The 17,776-nt window shown below is 44.2% G+C and overlaps 1 protein-coding gene across 3 annotated transcripts in view; it reads left to right on the top strand.

Moving 5' to 3' along the window:
- The window catches only part of CFAP57 (cilia and flagella associated protein 57), a 177,977-nt gene that overhangs the window by 46,817 nt on the left and 113,384 nt on the right, over positions 1 to 17,776 (top strand). For all 3 annotated transcript variants that reach the window (XM_050961107.1, XM_050961106.1, XM_050961108.1), the window contains 2 exons: positions 9,721 to 9,873; positions 10,849 to 10,988. In XM_050961107.1, coding sequence (XP_050817064.1) covers positions 9,721 to 9,873; positions 10,849 to 10,988 — 293 coding nt within the window. The remainder of the gene's footprint in view (positions 1 to 9,720; positions 9,874 to 10,848; positions 10,989 to 17,776) is intronic.

Raw genomic sequence — 17,776 nt, 5'->3', positions numbered from 1 at the left:
ATGAAAGGAGCCTGTTATGCTTGTGTCCATTCTTTCTGTAGAAAGAGATGTTCTCCCCACACATCAACCTTCCGTTTATGGATATGACACTTGGAAGGTGGTAAAGTGATAGAGAATATCCAGCATGGATTTGTAAAGAACAAATCATGTCACACCAATCTGATAGCTTTCTTTGATAGGATAATGAGTCTTGTGGATAAGGGAGAAGCAGTGGATGTGGTATACCTATTTGTGTTTTTAAGGCAGGCAATGGTATCTGTGGAAGCAGTAGGGAGGATATCATAGATTCATAGATTCTAGGACTGGAAGCGACCCCGAGAGGTCATCAAGTCCAGTCCCCTGTCCTCATGGCAGGACCAAATACTGTCTAGACCATCCCTGATAGACATTTATCTAACCTTCTCTTAAATATCTCCAGAGATGGAGATTCCACAACCTCCCTAGGCAATTTATTCCAGTGTTTAACCACCCTGACAGTTAGGAACTTTTTCCTAATGTCCAACCTAAACCTCCCTCGCTGCAGTTTAAGCCCATTACTTCTTGTTCTATCCTTAGAGGCTAAAGTGAACAAGTTTTCTCCCTCCTCCTTATGACACCCTTTTAGATACCTGAAAACTGCTATCATGTCCCCTCTCAGTCTTCTCTTTTCCAAACTAAACAAACCCAATTCTTTCAGCCTTCCTTAGTAGGTCATGTTCTCAAGACCTTTAATCATTCTTGTTGCTCTTTTCTGGACCCTCTCCAATTTCTCCACATCTTTCTTGAAATGCGGTGCCCAGAACTGGACATAATACTCCAGTTGAGGCCTAACCAGCGCAGAGTAGAGCGGAAAAATGACTTCTCGTGTCTTGTTTACAACACACCTGTTAATGCATCCCAGAATCACGTTTGCTTTTTTTGCAACAGCGTCACATTGTTGACTCATGTTTAGCTTATAGACTAACAGACATTTTGGAGCATGAGCTTTCGTGGGTGAATACCCACTTCGTCAGATGCATGTAGTGGAAATTTCCAGGGGCAGGTATATATATGCAGGCAAGCTAGAGATAATGAGGTAGTTCAATCAGGGAGGATGAGGCCCTGTTCTAGCAGTTGAGGTGTGAAAACCAAGGAAGGAGAAACTGATTCTGTAATTGGCAAGCCATTCACAGTCTTTGTTTAATCCTGAGCTGATAGTGTCAAATTTGCAGATGAACTGAAGCTCAGCAGTTTCTCTTTGAAGTCTGGTCCTGAAGTTTTTTTGCTGCAGGATGGCCACCTTAAGGTCTGCTATAGTGTAGCCAGAGAGGTTGAAGTGTTCTCCTACAGGTTTTTGTATATTGCCATTCCTAATATCTGATTTGTGTCCATTTATCCTTTTCCGTAGCGACTGTCCAGTTTGGCCGATGTACATAGCAGAGGGGCATTGCTGGCATATGATGGCGTATATTACATTGGTGGACGTGCAGGTGAATGAACCGGTGATGGTGTGGCTGATCTGGTTAGGTCCTGTGATGGTGTCGCTGGTGTAGATATGTGGGCAGAGTTGGCATCGAGGTTTGTTGCATGGATTGGTCCCTGAGCTAGAGTTACTATGGTGCAGTGTGCAGTTACTGGTGAGAATATGTTTCAGGTTGGCAGGTTGCCTGCGGGCGAGGACTGGCCTGCCATCCATGCAACAAACCTCGATGCCAACTCTGCCAACATATCTACACCAGCGACACCATCACACCATCACAGGACCTAACCAGATCAGCCACACCATCACCGGTTCATTCACCTGCACAATCACCAATGTAATATACGCCATCACATGCCAGCAATACCCCTCTGCTATGTACATCGGCCAAACTGGACAGTCACTACGGAAAAGGATAAACGGACACAAATCAGATATTAGGAATGGCAATATACAAAAATCTGTAGGAGAACACTTCAACCTCCCTGGCCACATTATAGCAGACCTTAAGGTGGCCATCCTGCAGCAAAAAAACTTCAGGACCAGACTTCAAAGAGAAACTGCTGAGCTTCAGTTCATCTGCAAATTTGACACTATCAGCTCAGGATTAAACAAAGACTGTGAATGGCTTGCCAATTACAGAATCAGTTTCTCCTCCCTTGGTTTTCACACCTCAACTGCTAGAACAGGGCCTCATCCTCCCTGATTGAACTACCTCATTATCTCTAGCTTGCCTGCATATATATACCTGCCCCTGGAAATTTCCACTACATGCATCTGACGAAGTGGGTATTCACCCACAAAAGCTCATGCTCCAAAATATCTGTCAGTCTATAAGGTGCCACAGGACTCTTTGCTGCTTTTACAGATCCAGACTAACGGCTACCCCTCTGATACTTGACACCATGCAAGGCACTGCATTTAGCCGTATGGAGTGGAAATCCATCAACCTCATGAAGAAACTTGCACAAATACAGACAGATATCATCTTCCTTTCCAAATGCAAACGGATGGACATCATACCAAATGGACTAAAGGTAAAATATCCACTGCTATCTACATACTACACAGACCACAGTGAGAGATTATGCCATACTCTATCAAAGAAACTGAGGAACCACCTGATCAGCATCCTATACAGCAAACAGGAAAACATCAAAAAAGAGCTCTCCAACCTGGAGACTCTCATTAATAACCAAACTTCCATACAAACGGACTTCACTAAAATAAGACAGGAGATCTACATTACTCACTTCACTTCTCTACAAAGGAAAAAGGACTGTAAGCTGTCTAAACTCCTACCTGCCTCATGGGGCCACAACCGTGGTACCCCCAACCCACCCAGCAATATCGTCAATCTATCCAGCTACATGCTCAGCCCAGAAGAAAAGTCAGTCCTATCTCGGGGACTCTCTTTCTGCCCTGCCACCCCCGCCAACATGATACAGTTCTGCGGCGATCTGGAAACCTACTTCCGCCGTCTCCGACTCAAAGAATACTTTCAGGACAACACTGAACAGCGCACTGATACACAGGTACCCTCCCACCAACAGCACAAGAAGAAGAACTCCACATGGACTCGTCCTGAGGGTCGAAATGACAGTCTGGACCTCTACATTGAATGCTTCCGCCGACGTGCACAGGCAGAAATTGTGGAAAAACAACATAGCTTGCCTCATAACCTAAGTCGTGCAGAACGCAATGCTATCCACAGCCTCAGAAACCACCCAGACATTATCATCAAACAGGCTGATAAAGGAGGTGCTGTGGTCATCATGAACAGGTCTGACTACCAAAAGGAGGCTGCCAGACAACTCTCTAACACCAAATTCTACAGGCCACTTCCCTTAGATCCCACTGAGGAATACACTAAGAAACTGCAACATCTACTCAGGACACTCCCTACACTAACACCGGAACAAATCAACATACCCTAAGAGCCCCGACCAGGGTTATTCTATCTACTACCCAAGATCCACAAACCCGGAAATCCTGGATGCCCCATCATCTCGGGCATTGGCACTCTCACTGAAGGACTGTCTGGATATACTCCCAGCTATCTCCGTGACACCACTGATTTCCTGAGGAAACTACAATGCATTGGTGACCTTCCAGAAAACACCATCCTAGCCACCATGGATATAGAGGCTCTCTACACAAACATCCCACACACAGATGGAATACAAGCTGTCAGGAACAGTATCCCTGATGATGCTACAGCACAACTGGCTGCTGAGCTCTGTGCCTTTATCCTCACACACAACTATTTCAAATTTAATGACAATATATATCTCCAGATCAGTGGCACAGCTATGGGCACCCGCATGGCCCCACAATATGCCAATATTTTTATGGCCGACTTGGAACAACGCTTCCTCAGCTCTCGTCCACTCACGCCCCTTCTCTACCTACGCTACATTGATGACATCTTCATCATCTGGACCCATGGGAAGGAGCCTCTGGAAAAATTCCATCACGATTTCAACAGCTTCCACCCCACCATCAACCTCAGCCTGGACCAAACTACACGGGAGGTCCACTTCCTAGACACCACGGTGCAAATAAGTGATGGTCACATTACCACCACCCTATACCGAAAACCTACCGACCACTATGCCTACTTTCATGCCTCCAGCTTCCATCCCGGGCACATCACACGATCCGTTGTCTACAGCCAAGCACTGAGGTACAACTGCATCTACTCTAACCCCTCAGACAGAGACCAACACCTACAAAATCTCCACCAAGCATTCTCAAAACTACAATACCCGCATGAGGAAATAAGGAAACAGATCAACAGAGCCAGACGTGTACCCAGAAGCCTCCTACTGCAAGATAAACCCAAGAAAGAAACCAACAGGACTCCACTGGCCATCACATACAGTCCCCAGCTAAAACCTCTCCAATGCATCATCAGGGACCTACAACCCATCCTGGACAATGATCCCACACTTTCACAGGCCTTCGGTGGCAGGCCAGTCCTCGCCCACAGGCAGCCTGCCAACCTGAAACATATTCTCACCAGTAACTGCACACTGCACCATAGTAACTCTAGCTCAGGAACCAATCCATGCAACAAACCTCGATGCCAACTCTGCCCACATATCTATACCAGCGACACCATCACAGGACCTAACCAGATCAGCCATACCATCACCGGTTCATTCACCTGCACGTCCACCAATGTAATATACGCCATCATATGCCAGCAATGCCCCTCTGCTATGTACATCGGCCAAACTGGACAGTCGCTACGGAAAAGAATAAACGGACACAAATCAGATATTAGGAATGGCAATATACAAAAATCTGTAGGAGAACACTTCAACCTCCCTGGCCACACTATAGCAGACCTTAAGGTAGCCATCCTGCAGCAAAAAAATTTCAGGACCAGACTTCAAAGAGAAACTGCTGAGCTTCAGTTCATCTGCAAATTTGACACCATCAGCTCAGGATTAAACTGTGAATGGCTTGCCAATTACAGAATCAGTTTCTCCTCCCTTGGTTTTCACACCTCAGCTGCTAGAACAGGGCCTCATCCTCCCTGATTGAACTACCTCAGTATCTCTAGCTTGCCTGCATATATATACCTGCCCCTAGAAATTTCCACTACATGCATCTGACGAAGTGGGTATTCACCCACGAAAGCTCATGCTCCAAAATGTCTGTTAGTCTATAAGGTGCCACAGGACTCTTTGCTGCTTTTACAGATCCAGACTAACACGGCTACCCCTCTGATACATGTTTAGCTTGTGGTCTACTATAACCCCTAGATCTCTTTCTGCCATACTCCTTCCTAGACAGTCTCTTCCCATTCTGTATGTGTGAAACTGATTGTTCCTTCCTAAGTGGAGCACTTTGCATTTGTCTTTATTAAACTTCATCCAGTTTATCTCAGACCATTTCTCCAATTTGTCCAAATCATTTTGAATTATGACCTGATCCTCCAAAGCAGTTGCAATCTCTCCCAGTTTGGTATCATCTGCAAACTTAATAAACGTACTTACTATGCCAACATCTAAGTTGTTGATGAAGATATTGAACAGAGCCGGTCCCAAAACAGACCCCTGCAGAACCCCACTTGTTATACCTTTCCAGCAGGATTGGGAACCATTAATAACCACTCTCTGAGTACGGTTATCCAGCCAGTTATGCACCCACCTTACAGTAGCCTCATCTAAGTTGTATTTGCCTAGTTTATTGATAAGAATATCATGCGAGACGATAACAAATGCCTTACTAAAGTCTAGGTATACCACATCCACTATTTCTCCCTTATCCACAAGACTCATTATCCTATCAAAGAAAGCTATCAGATTGGTTTGACATGATTTGTTCTTTACAAATCCATGCTGGCTATTCCCTCTCACCTTACCACCTTCCAAGTGTTTGCAGATGATTTCCTTAATTACTTGCTCCATTTTCTTTCCTGGCACAAAAGTTTTATTTCCCTTTTTATAGATGGGCATTATATTTGCCCTTTTCCAGTCTTCTGGAATCTCTCCCGTCTCCCATCGATTTTCCAAAGATGATAACTAGAGGCTCAGATACCTCCTCTGTTAGCTCCTTGAGTATTCTAGGATGCATTTCATCAGGCCCTGATAACTTGCAGGCATCTAACTTTTCTAAGTGATTTTTAACTTGTTCTTTTTTTATTTTATCTTCTAAACCTAGCCCCTTCCCATTAGCATTCACTATGTTAGGCATTCCTTCAGACTTCTCGGTGAAGACTGAAACAAAGAAGTCATTAAGCATCTCTACCATTTCCAAGTTTCCTGTTACTGTTTCTCCCTCCTCACTGAGCAGTGGGCCTACCCTGTCCTTGGTCTTACTCTTGCTTCTAATGTATTGATAAAAAATCTTCTTGTTTCCCTTTATTCCTGTAGCTAGTTTGAGCTCATTTTGTCCCTTTCCCTTTCTAATCTTGCCCCTGCATTCCTGTGTTGTTTGCCTATATTCATCCTTTGTAATCTGTCCTAGTTTCCATTTTTTATATGACTCCTTTTTATTTTTTAAATCATGCAAGATCTCATGGTTAAGCCAAGGTGGTCTTTTGCCATATTTTCTATCTTTCCTACCCAGCGGAATAGCTTGTTTTTGGGCCCTTAATAGTGTCCCTTTGAAAAACTGCCAACTCTCCTCAGTTGTTTTTCCTCTCAGTCTTGATTCCCATGGGACCTTACCTATCAGCAATCTGAGCTTACCAAAATCCACCTTCCTGAAATCCATTGTTTCTATTTTGCTGTACTCCCTTCTACCCTTCCTTAGAATTGCGAACTGTATGATTTCATGATCTTACCCAAGCTGCCTTCTACTTTCAGATTCTCAATGAGTTCCTCTCTATTTGTTAAAATCAAGTCTAGAACAGCTTCCCCCCAGTAGCTTTTTTAACCTTCTGAAATAAAAAGTTGTCTGCAATGCAGTCCAAGAACTTATTGGATAGTCTGTGCCCCGCGGTGTTATTTTCCCAACATATATCTGGATAGTTGAAGTCCCCCATCACCACCAAATCTTGGGCTTTGGATGAGTTTGTTAGTTGTTTAAAAAAAGCTTCATCCACCTCTTCCACCTGGTTAGGTGGCCTGTAGTAGACTCCTAGCACGACATCACCCTTGTTTTTTACCCCTTTTAGCCTAACCCAAAGACTCGCAACACTTCCGTCTCCTATGTCCATCTCCACCTCAGTCCAAGATGCTCTTCCCTCTCTTCGTTAGGTGGATCCCATCTCTTCCTAGCAATCCTTCTTCCCGGATCAACGTCCGATCATCAAAGAGTCCAAAGCCCTCACTCTGACACCACTTGCATAACAACACATTCACCTCCACAATTCGATGGTCCCTACCTGGACCTTTTCCTTCAACAGGGAGGATGGACCAGAACACAACTTGCACCTCAAACTCCTTTATCCTTCTTCCCAGAGCCACATAGTCTGCTGTGATCTGTTCAAGGTCATTCTTGGCAGTATCATTGGTGCCCACATGGAGAAGTCGGAAGGGGTTGCGGTCTGAGGTCTTGATCAGTCTTAGCAGACACTTCGTCACATCCTGGATTCTAGCTCCAGGCAAGCAGCACACTTTGCGAGTCTCCTGGTCCGGTCGGCAGATGGATGACTCCGTCCTCTTTAGGAGGGAGTCCTCTACCACCACTATCCATCTTCTCCTCTTGGGAATGGTGGTCATGGAACCCGTATTCCTAGGACAATGAATCCTCTGCCTTCTTGCCAATGGGGTCTTCTTCTGATCCCTTCCCTCAGAGGGCTTCTCCAAATCCTTCTCCGCAGTAGTACCTGTGCAGAGAGCCTACCTTCTCCATCTCAAGCAGCAGGGACTGTCCATGTCATCAACAAGGGTTCACTTGGCCACCATCTCTGCCTTCCATCCAGGCGCAGAGGGCCAGTCAGTGTTTGCCAACCCTATGATCAGCTGTTTCCTGAAAGGTTTCAACAGGCTATATTGGCACGTCCAACAACTGGCCCCAACCTGGGACATCAATCTGGTCCTTTCCAAATTGATGGGTCTGCCCTTCGAACCACTGGTGACTTGTTCCCTGCTCTACCTGTCATGCAAGGTGGCATTTCTGGTAGCTATAACCTCAGCCAGGAGAAGGGTGTCTGAGCTCAAGGCCCTAACATCAGAGCCCCCTTACACTGTGTTCTATAAGGACAAGGTTCAGCTCAGGCCACATCCAGCTTTCCTCCCAAAGGTTGTCTCCCAGTTTCACATCAACCAGGACATCTTCCTCCCACTGTTCTTTCCTAAGCTGCACTCGAACAGCAGGGAGCAGAGGCTCCACTCATTGGATGTCTGCAGAGCACTAGCCTTTTACATTGAAAGATCAAAACCATTTAGGAAGTCCATTCAACTGTTTGTGGCTGTGGCAGAGAGGATGAAGGGTCTTCCAGTCTCCTCCCAATGAATTTCCTCGTGGATCATGTCCTGCATCCATGAATGCTATAACCTGGCAGAGGTGCCTGCCCCTCTGCTCACAGCGCACTCCACTAGGGCGCAGGCTTCTTCAGCAGCTTTCCCAGCGCAAGTTCCGACCCAGGAAATATGCAGAGTGGCGACATGGTCCTCCATACTTACTTTCACTGCACATTACACAATTACCCAGCAGGCCAGAGATGATGCAGCCTTTGGTAGAGCAGTGCTCTGATCAGTAGATAGCTCCGGCTCTGCCTCCTAAACTTAGGCTTGGGAGTCACCTGATTGGAATTGACATGCACAAGCACTTGAAGGAGAAAAAATGGTTACTCACCTTCTCATAACTGCTCTTTGAGATGCGTTGTTCATGTCCATTCCAATATCCACCCACCTACTCCTCTGTTGGGGGTAGCCACAAGAAGGAACTGAGGTGGGTCAGTAGGACCCTATATTGAGCGCCATGATGGCACCACTCCAGGGGGACTGACGGATATTGCTAGGGGAAAAATCTTCCGGCTGCCGTGCATGCGCACACACACCTGTTTGGAATTGACATGAACAACACATCTCGAAGAACAACAGTTACAAGAAGATGAGTAACTGTTTTTTCTTAGCTAATGCCTGCAGTCTTGACAAGAGCTGGTACCTGGCCTGCCAGCATCACACCACCTTAAAGCAAACTGATGACTGCTTGTAAGTCACCAGGAGTGAAATCCATGTGGACAATCATTCGAAGAAGAAATGGTTACTTACCATACAGTAACTGTTATTCTTTGAGATATATTGTCCACATGGATTCCATGACCTGCCTTCTTTCCCCCTACTACAGAATCCTACCCCTCTTGTATTCTGTAGTGGTGAAGGAGCTGGTTGTGCCCACTCTGCTCTTTATATCCTTGGGTAGGGGAGCACTAGGAGAACTAGGGCAGAGGTGCAGCCCCAGTGATCACTGCTGGCGAAAAGGATGTATGCACATGGGATACATGATCACTAGGACTGGAGTCCCTGTGGAAAACCCATCTCAAAGAAGCACAAGTACTGTAAGGTAAGGAACCATTCTTTCATGGACAACTGTAATTCTGCCATTTCCTAACTTGAGTGCTTGACTTTGCTTAGTGTTCTTTTGTTGCCATTTTTTTGTATGTGATACATATATTAAGACAAATGTTGAAAAGGTGTTCCTAAATTATAGCTATTAAAGATGGAAAATTCCACCTGGGTCACCTTGTCTGCATTGCTGTCTTTGTGTAGGTAAGGCACCTACTTCTTTAGACTCAAAGCAGAATTACATTGCAAGTGTGGGTGCTATGTGGAGTACTGAGATTTGAAATAGTCTAATGGGATTGGTTTTCTGTGTAGATTCCCCAGGATCAGCGCAGCAGTGACCCAAATCAGTCAGACAAGCAGGATGTTACGTGCATGTGTTTTAGCCCCTCAGAGGAAACGCTGCTCATTAGCACCAGTAGAAATCAGCTCTACATCTTTACCATGTCCTCAACTGAGATAATTAAGGTAAGTTCAATTTGATCACCATTCCTTTAGCACAACACTCAGTAAGCGATATATAAGCAAGGCAGTTGGTTTCCAGTGTCACTTTCTGTGGAAGGTTTTTGTAAAATGCACCTGTGAGACGCTGAGCCCATCCCATCCCATCCTTGTAGTGCAGAGAAGCGCTCTGTGTATATGTTTAATCAATTTAATATGTATTAATCTTTAATACAATGTTAAAGCTGAGAATCTGTCATGTTATTATTATATTTGGAAGTAGAGTATTCATATTATGGTAGCACATAGAAGTCCTAGTCAAAATCAGAATCCCATTGTGTGGGGCGCAAACATGCAGTTGAAGATAGTTCCTGCACTAAAGAACTTTTACAAGCTAATTAAGGACGGAATTGTCATTGTCTTGTATAAATGCCTAGATGGAATTAAATACTTTTTCCAGGTGAGTCATACTGGAGCATCTGTACAAACAGGAACTGCTCCATGATGCAGCCCAAAACCTCACTGACTTCTTCTCTCCTCACCTCCAGCCCCTAGCTATATCACATTGCAAACTCCTATCTAATTTGCTTCCCAGGTTTCTACTTCCCATTCAGTATCTGCTTTTTAGATTATTCTTCCTTATATGTATTAACTGCCATCTTCCAGGTCAGTTCTCATTTTTGTTATTGTTCATGTCTCTTTAGGTCCTTGTGCATTATTTTTCTGTTCTTGCTGATATGCACAAGTCTTCACAATATAGTACTGTATCTGAATCCCATCATTCTTCCATATCAGTAGTAAAGATGCCAAATAAGACTGCACCTAACACCATTATTCCCTATTTTAAATTTCTGGTGCATTTCTAGTCTAGTACCACACAAGATACCTCTCCCCAATTCCATGCATTGAGGTTTATCATTTTCCTTTGCTTACTGTCTTTTGATCAGTTTAAGCCAATATGATTCTTTTCTGAGTGTTTAATTATTTGTGACACTTCTCTAGGGGGAACTAGCTCACTTTGAGTATCTGAATTTCCCATTACATTCCGCTGCCATCACTGGACTGGACACCTGTATCCGTAAACCCCTCGTTGCTACTTGTTCCCTGGACAGATCTGTACGCATCTGGAACTATGAAACCAAGTAAAGAACCATCTTTGTTTTCACTGCTTTATGTCTTTGTATGTCTCCTGTAATGGACAACTACAGATGTCTTAGCATGTGCATGTCTGGTTTTGGTGGTGTCACTGTATGGTATGGGATAAGAATGGCCTTACTGGCAGTAGTTTGGGATCAGTCTAGATTTGCAATACCTTCAAAACAAGTACCAATAATCACTAAGACCTTGATACCGTACCATGCCATCGTGTATTGCATATATGCCGCAGATTTCCCAAAAATGATATTACAAATGCTCAGAGAGCTTTTTTTGTTTTTTAAAAAAATTACTGTTTGTTTGTACATCTCACAAAAGGCTACTGTATGTTAGTACCATGAGCCTGTCTAACTCTTCAGGCCTCAAATAGAGAGAAAAATAACTAATACATTTCAGAACATTCTAAAAATGGTCTTAAATAATTCTGTATAAAAAATCTGCTAGAAATAAATGCTTTATGCTGCTGGAAACGCAGATTTTCAGCTCTCCAGTGAGATATTGCAACCATTTATGGTCTGATGGCTTGCAAGATATAACACTTGAAATCTGTCACTGGGCCAGGATTTTAATATTGCTCTTACTATACCTGAGGTCATTGAGGCAAGGTGGGTGAGGTAATACCTTTGATTAGACCAACACTTCTTTATACTTACTTACAACAAGACTGCAATCCTCTGATCAGTGTAATTTTAGGGGAAATTCAGTAAAGACTACCATTGGGGTGCCTTGGGCACTGCTCCTTTCAGAAGATGAGAAAATAACTTTACTGTCATTCCAGTTCAGTGTTTCACCCACAGCTGTTTAAATTAACAAACTAGCTCTTCTGTATAGAGAAGAGTCCATTCCTGGAGTTGCTTTTGTGCCCCAAATGATATAGTGCCCATTTTAGTACCAGGACTTTTCTGAACAGCCTGGCAGCCCTGAGGGGTATTTTCAATGTGAAGGCAAATGCTTCACCTAAAATTCTGACTCTGAGCTACCGCTGGGGAAATTTCTCAGTGTGGAAGAGGGGCTGGGTGGCAGAAAGAAAGGAGATGCTTTTGTGACAGTCTTTTTTTAAAAATGGCATCTGTTTGAGTCTGCCTACAGAACTGAAATATTTGAAATAGTCCTGGTGGAAATGGATTAGTGGGCAGAGTGCAAGAGAGGTAGTCAAAGATGCATGGTAATATAATTTATCATATGGATATCACCACCACTGTGGAATAAATACCAATTCCATACAAAAAGGTACATTAAAAGAACATTGAGGTTGCAAAATGAAGCGCTCAAATGTTAGGAAATGGAAGAATTCAAGTGATCCATCCAATGACCTGGAAGAAAACAAAATCATCACTGATAAAGTTTGCAGATGACACACAGATTGGGCAAGTGATAAATAATGACCAGGACAGGTCACTGACTCAGATAACAATCCACTTGGTAAGCTGGGCACAAACAAACAATATGCATTTTACTACAGCTACATAGAAATGTATACATCTAGGAACAAAGAATATAGGCCATACTTACAGGAGGGAGGACGCTATCCTGGGAAGTGGCAACTCTAAAAAAGATTTTGGGGTCGTGGTGAATAATCAGCTGAACATGAGCTCCCAGTGTGAGGCTGTGGCCAAAAGAGCTAATGGGATCCTTGGATACCTAAACAGTGGAATCTTGAGTAAGAGTAGTGAGGTTATTTTACCTCTGTCTTTGGCACTGGTGCAACTACTGTTGGAAACCTGTGTCCAGTGCTGTTGCCCACGATTCAAGAAGGATGTTCACTGGCTGGAATCAGTAGGAGAACACTTCAACCTCTCTGGCCATTCAGTAACAGATTTAAAGGTGGCAATTTTGCAACAAAAAAGCTTCAAAAACAGACTTCAACGAGAAACTGCTGAACTTGAATTGATATGCAAACTAGATACTATTAATTTAGGCTTAAATAGAGACTGAGAATGGCTGAGCCCTTACACACATTGAATCTATTTCCCCCATGTTAAGTATCCTCACAGCTTCTTGTCAAACTGTCTTAAATGCGCTATCTTGATTACACTGCTCTACAGCCAAAATGCTTCTGAAATAAATGTAGTCCAACTTTACTAATTCTGGGTCACTGAGAACGAAAATGATGCTTAAAATTGTTGATTGGCTCTAGTTTTCAAGATATGCTATTGGGTCAGTATATACGACCCTTGACTTGGGAATGGCGGAGGATATGTGAGTTATAAAGGGACGGGATCTCAATTTAAACCAGAAATGACTAAAATACATCTTTGACTGGATCTATGAATAAATCTATGACTGGGTTTGGATAGTACTTGCTTTTTAGGCAAAACAATGAATGATGCAATCTGAAGCTGGTATTGCATCATACATGATATGAATTGCATCATGTTATTCCTAGAAGTCATGGATGATGCAATCATAACAAAGCTTACATCACTCTGCTGAACAAATTGCCGTATATCAGCTGTAGAAATCATACAGTTGTCGTGCTCTCTTATTTGTCAGTGTTTGATTTTGCAAAGGGACACATTTCTGTTTAGCCAAAGTGAGCAGAGATGCCTCAGACTTGTGTGAACAGTGCAGATAACTTCTGCTATGTTTGTGGTGAAGTGACTTTTGCATCACAAAAGCGCAGTATAACCACTATGGTTAAGAAAGCCTATCACCTTTATTTTGGCTGCAAAATTGGAGATCAGGACAAGAAGTGGGCCCCACACATATGCTGCAACACTTGTGCAACAAATCTTCGCCAGTGGTTGAACAGGAAAAGGAAATCTATGCCTTTTGCAGTGCCAATGATTTGGAGAGAGCCAACAGATCATACCAGCAATTGTTACTTCTTCATGGTGCCTCCAGTTGGGAAAGGTGTGTCAAAGAAGAAAAAGTGGACTGTGCATTATCCAAACATTCCATCAGCTATACACCCAGTACCCCACGGAGAAGGACTGTCGGTTCCTGATGCACCAGAATCCTTCTTACTTGAGTCAGATGAGGAAGAGGAAGAAGATGAAACTTCTGGTCCTGAACCATCCATGTCACAGGACCCACATTTTCTCCCATCCTCCTCCTCTGAACCACACCTCATAACACAAGGTGAACTGAATGACCTTGTCAGGGATTTGGAACTACCCAAGAGTAAGGCAGAGCTGTTGGGCTCCAGACTAAAGCAGTGGAATCTCCTGGCAGGCGATCAGGGCAAATGGAGCCCATCAATGCTTGCAGACTGTTGCTGGACAGTGACAAGAGATGCTCCATTTAATGAATACAAGAGACAAGCCAAGAAGCGCCGAGTAGACACTGAATAGGACTAAACTATGTACATAATCGTTTTTTGCCTTTTGTTTCATAATAAATTTTATTTATATAACCCTTTTGCTGATTTTTAAAGTGTTACATAAACAGGACAGGTGAAATATTATCACGTAAAGCAACCATGAACACATGAAAAGACCTAGGTTTACAATTTATGATTAAAACTCTACTATCTACACAATATACATAGACATAAAATCCAAAAACTTAAATATCTTAGAAACAGTAGCCAATCAGTTGTTTTAATTGTCATATTTGAATTCAGCATATCAAAATACATAATAAATGTCACATTTTATCTCTGAAGCAGACGACTTCTCAAAAATTGTAGACCAGTGTTATCACTACAAAAGTTGTTTTTTCTCCTGCTGACAATGTTTCATCTTAATTAATTAGCCTCTTAGAGTTGGTTGGGCAACTCCCACCTTTTCGTGTTCTCTGTATGTATATATATCTCCTCACTATATGTTCCATTATATGCGTCCGATGAAGTGGGCTGTAGCCCACGAAAGCTTATATTCAAATAAATTTGTTAGTCTCTAAGGTGCCACAAGTACTCCTGTCCTTTTTGGCTGGAAGCTGAAGATAGACAAATTCAGACTGAAAATAAGGCATACATTTTTAACAATGAGAATGATTAACCATTGGAACAATTTACCAAGGGTTGTGGTGGATTCTCCATTCCTGTCAATTTTTAAATCAAGATTGGATATTTTTCTAAAAGATATACTCTAGGAATTATTTTGGGGAAGTTCTCAGGCCTGTGTTATACAGGAGGTCAGACTAAATGATCTGACCTTGCAAGCTATGAAACCTTAACTCTACCCCGTTGTGTTTGAGTTTTAATACAGACTCTAATTATATGATAATTTCCAGAAAATGATCCTAATATAAGTTTATTTGCCAAATGGCATTGCATACTTCATTGGCTACGGTTATGAAAAAACAATGTATTATAGGCAGGATACGGGCAATGCCTATTATCAAGAATGCTCAACACTTCCCATTATAAGACCCTGTTTTTAATTAATTATAACTTTCCCATACTAACTGCTCTAGCTGAAATTTTCTATGCTACATGTCCATTTAAAGACAAATTTTTCAAAATATTTCAGCTACATGGTTCCGTTGTTTCTGAGAATAAGGCTAGATAAAATGTTGTTTTTCAATGTTAAAAATATTCTGGCAATCTTTTCTTTGGAAAGCTCCAGTAATCCCATGCCTTGGAACAAGGACTTGAAATTTGGCACTGTCAGGGCTGTGTCTTTTGCCATCCCAGTGAAAATTTGCCCAGATTTGGCCAAGTTCTAAATCCCTGAAAAATCACAGTTTGCACATGTTCAGACTTGCTAGAGCTTAACAGATAAAATCTCTGAAGATTCCATCCTCACTGAGCATACTCAAGCCTCTCTCAGCTCCTAGCACTGTCCAGACTACACATGTACCATCCCCACAGAGAAACTGTACATACTCCATTTAGCCCAGAGCTACAGGGGTGAAGCCAGACTCCCTGTCATAGCTTCCAGCTGCTGCATGGTGAAGCTGGGCACTGGCCCTGAATTCAGGGTGCTTGTCTCTCCTGTGCTCTCAGTGACACCCTGGCTGGCACCTAGGCAGTGTGGAAGAGAAGGCAGTGAGCTTCAAATGCAAAGGGATAAGAGCCAGACCTATAGAGTTGCATGGAAAGGTCAGGGGAGTAGATGATGACAAGGAGCCTAGGTAGTGGAAACTGAGACTGGAGGATGGCAGGGAGGTAGAGACTTAGGGTATGGCTACACTTGCACTTCAAAGCGCTGCCGCGGAGTGCTTTGAAGTGTGAGTGTGGTCGCAGCGCCAGCACTGGGAGAGAGCTCTCCCAGCGCTGCACGTACTCCACATCCTCTATGGGTGTAGCTTGCAGCGCTGGTAGCCGTGCTCCCAGCGCTGCGGCACTGTTTACACTGAGGCTTTACAGCGCTGTATCTTGCAGCACTCAGGGGGGTGTTTTTTTCACACCCCTGAGCGCGAAAGTTGCAGCGCTGTAAAGCGCCAGTGTAGCCATGGCCTAAGTATAGAAGCAAGGGAGGTTGAGGTGGGGGAGACAGAGACTGGATGGAGGAAACTGAGATTGGATGAGGAGTTGGGGAGGGGACTGGGAACCAGTGGAATGGGGAGAAGGGCATGATAGGGAGAGGAGAAGATCCAGACAAGGAATCAGTATGTGGGGAAGAACTACAATTCTTCTTTGAGTGATTGTTCATGTCAAGTCCAATCAGGTGTGCATGCACTGCATGCACGGCAGCCAAAAAGTTTTTCCCCTAGCAGTATCCGTTGGGTCAGCTCAGGCACCCCCTGGGGTCGCGTCTTTATGGCGCTGGATATAGAGCCCTGCCGACCTGCCACCCCCTCAGTTCCTTCTTACCCTCTGTAACGGTTAGGCAGAACACTCATTTCTCTTGCTTCGATAAGCATCTCTCTAGCAGTTGAATTTTCATTTTTGTATATAGTTAGTTAGTTTACATAGTAGTTAGTAGTTTTTATATATACATTTCATGTGGGTGATTCCCCCCCACACACTTTATTCCCAGTACAGGGACATGCCTCAGTCTCCAGGTTTTAAACCCTGCACAGCTTGTGACAAGCTTATGCCCAAGAGCGACCCCCATTCTTCTTGTTGAAAGTGTTTGGGGGAAGCTCATCAAAAAGAATGCTGCAAAATTGGCAGGAGTTTCCGTCCAAGGACACAGAAGGAGAGAGATCAGCGCTTCAAGTTAATCCTCATGGAGGCAACTCTCTGTCCACAATCGGACCCTGGTTTGGCAGAGCCAACCCCGAGCACCTCATCCTCAGTGTGGAGTGCATTGGCAGCACCGGTGCACGAATCAGTGCAGAAGGACTTGAGTAGAGACCAGCACCACTCACATTTACCGGTGTCTCATAAGAAAAAGAGACCCGAAAGGGGTCGCTCCCCTACGCCCAGACTGGTGCAAATGGAGCCCGCAACCATGAGACCCACATCGGGCTATGCAACTTCGGCCTCAGCTTCAAGGGTCACATCGACTCCTGCCCTTACACCTGACCAGTCGAGTCTGGGCCCCCATCTTTCACCAGTCAGCAAGGGCCGTGATACACAGATGCCATCCACGCCGGAGGCATTTGAGGTGGCGAGAGACCTTATCACCCTCACAGCACTGCCCTCCCCTCTGAGACAGGACAGGACACCCACGTCGGTCTCAGCGGCACCCATGAGACCCATGGTGCCATCCAGGGTCAAATCAACAATGATTCTGCAATGGTCGCCATCCCCTCGACCTCAGTCTCTGGTGCCGTCGATAAGCGCGCCCATAGGGGAGCCACCCTGTCCCCTAGCCCTAGACACCGCTCTTCGGCACCAAGTGGCACCGCTCCTCCCTGGTCCTCCTATATGGGGTTCTTGGAGTCGGAAGTGGAGTCCTTTCAATCTAGAGCCAGGAAGAGCAGGAGCTCCAGATCAAAC

This window comes from Gopherus flavomarginatus, chromosome 7 (genome assembly GCF_025201925.1).
Source record: "Gopherus flavomarginatus isolate rGopFla2 chromosome 7, rGopFla2.mat.asm, whole genome shotgun sequence".
NCBI lineage: Eukaryota > Metazoa > Chordata > Testudines > Testudinidae > Gopherus > Gopherus flavomarginatus.
This window is presented reverse-complemented; position numbering and strand designations above follow the sequence as displayed.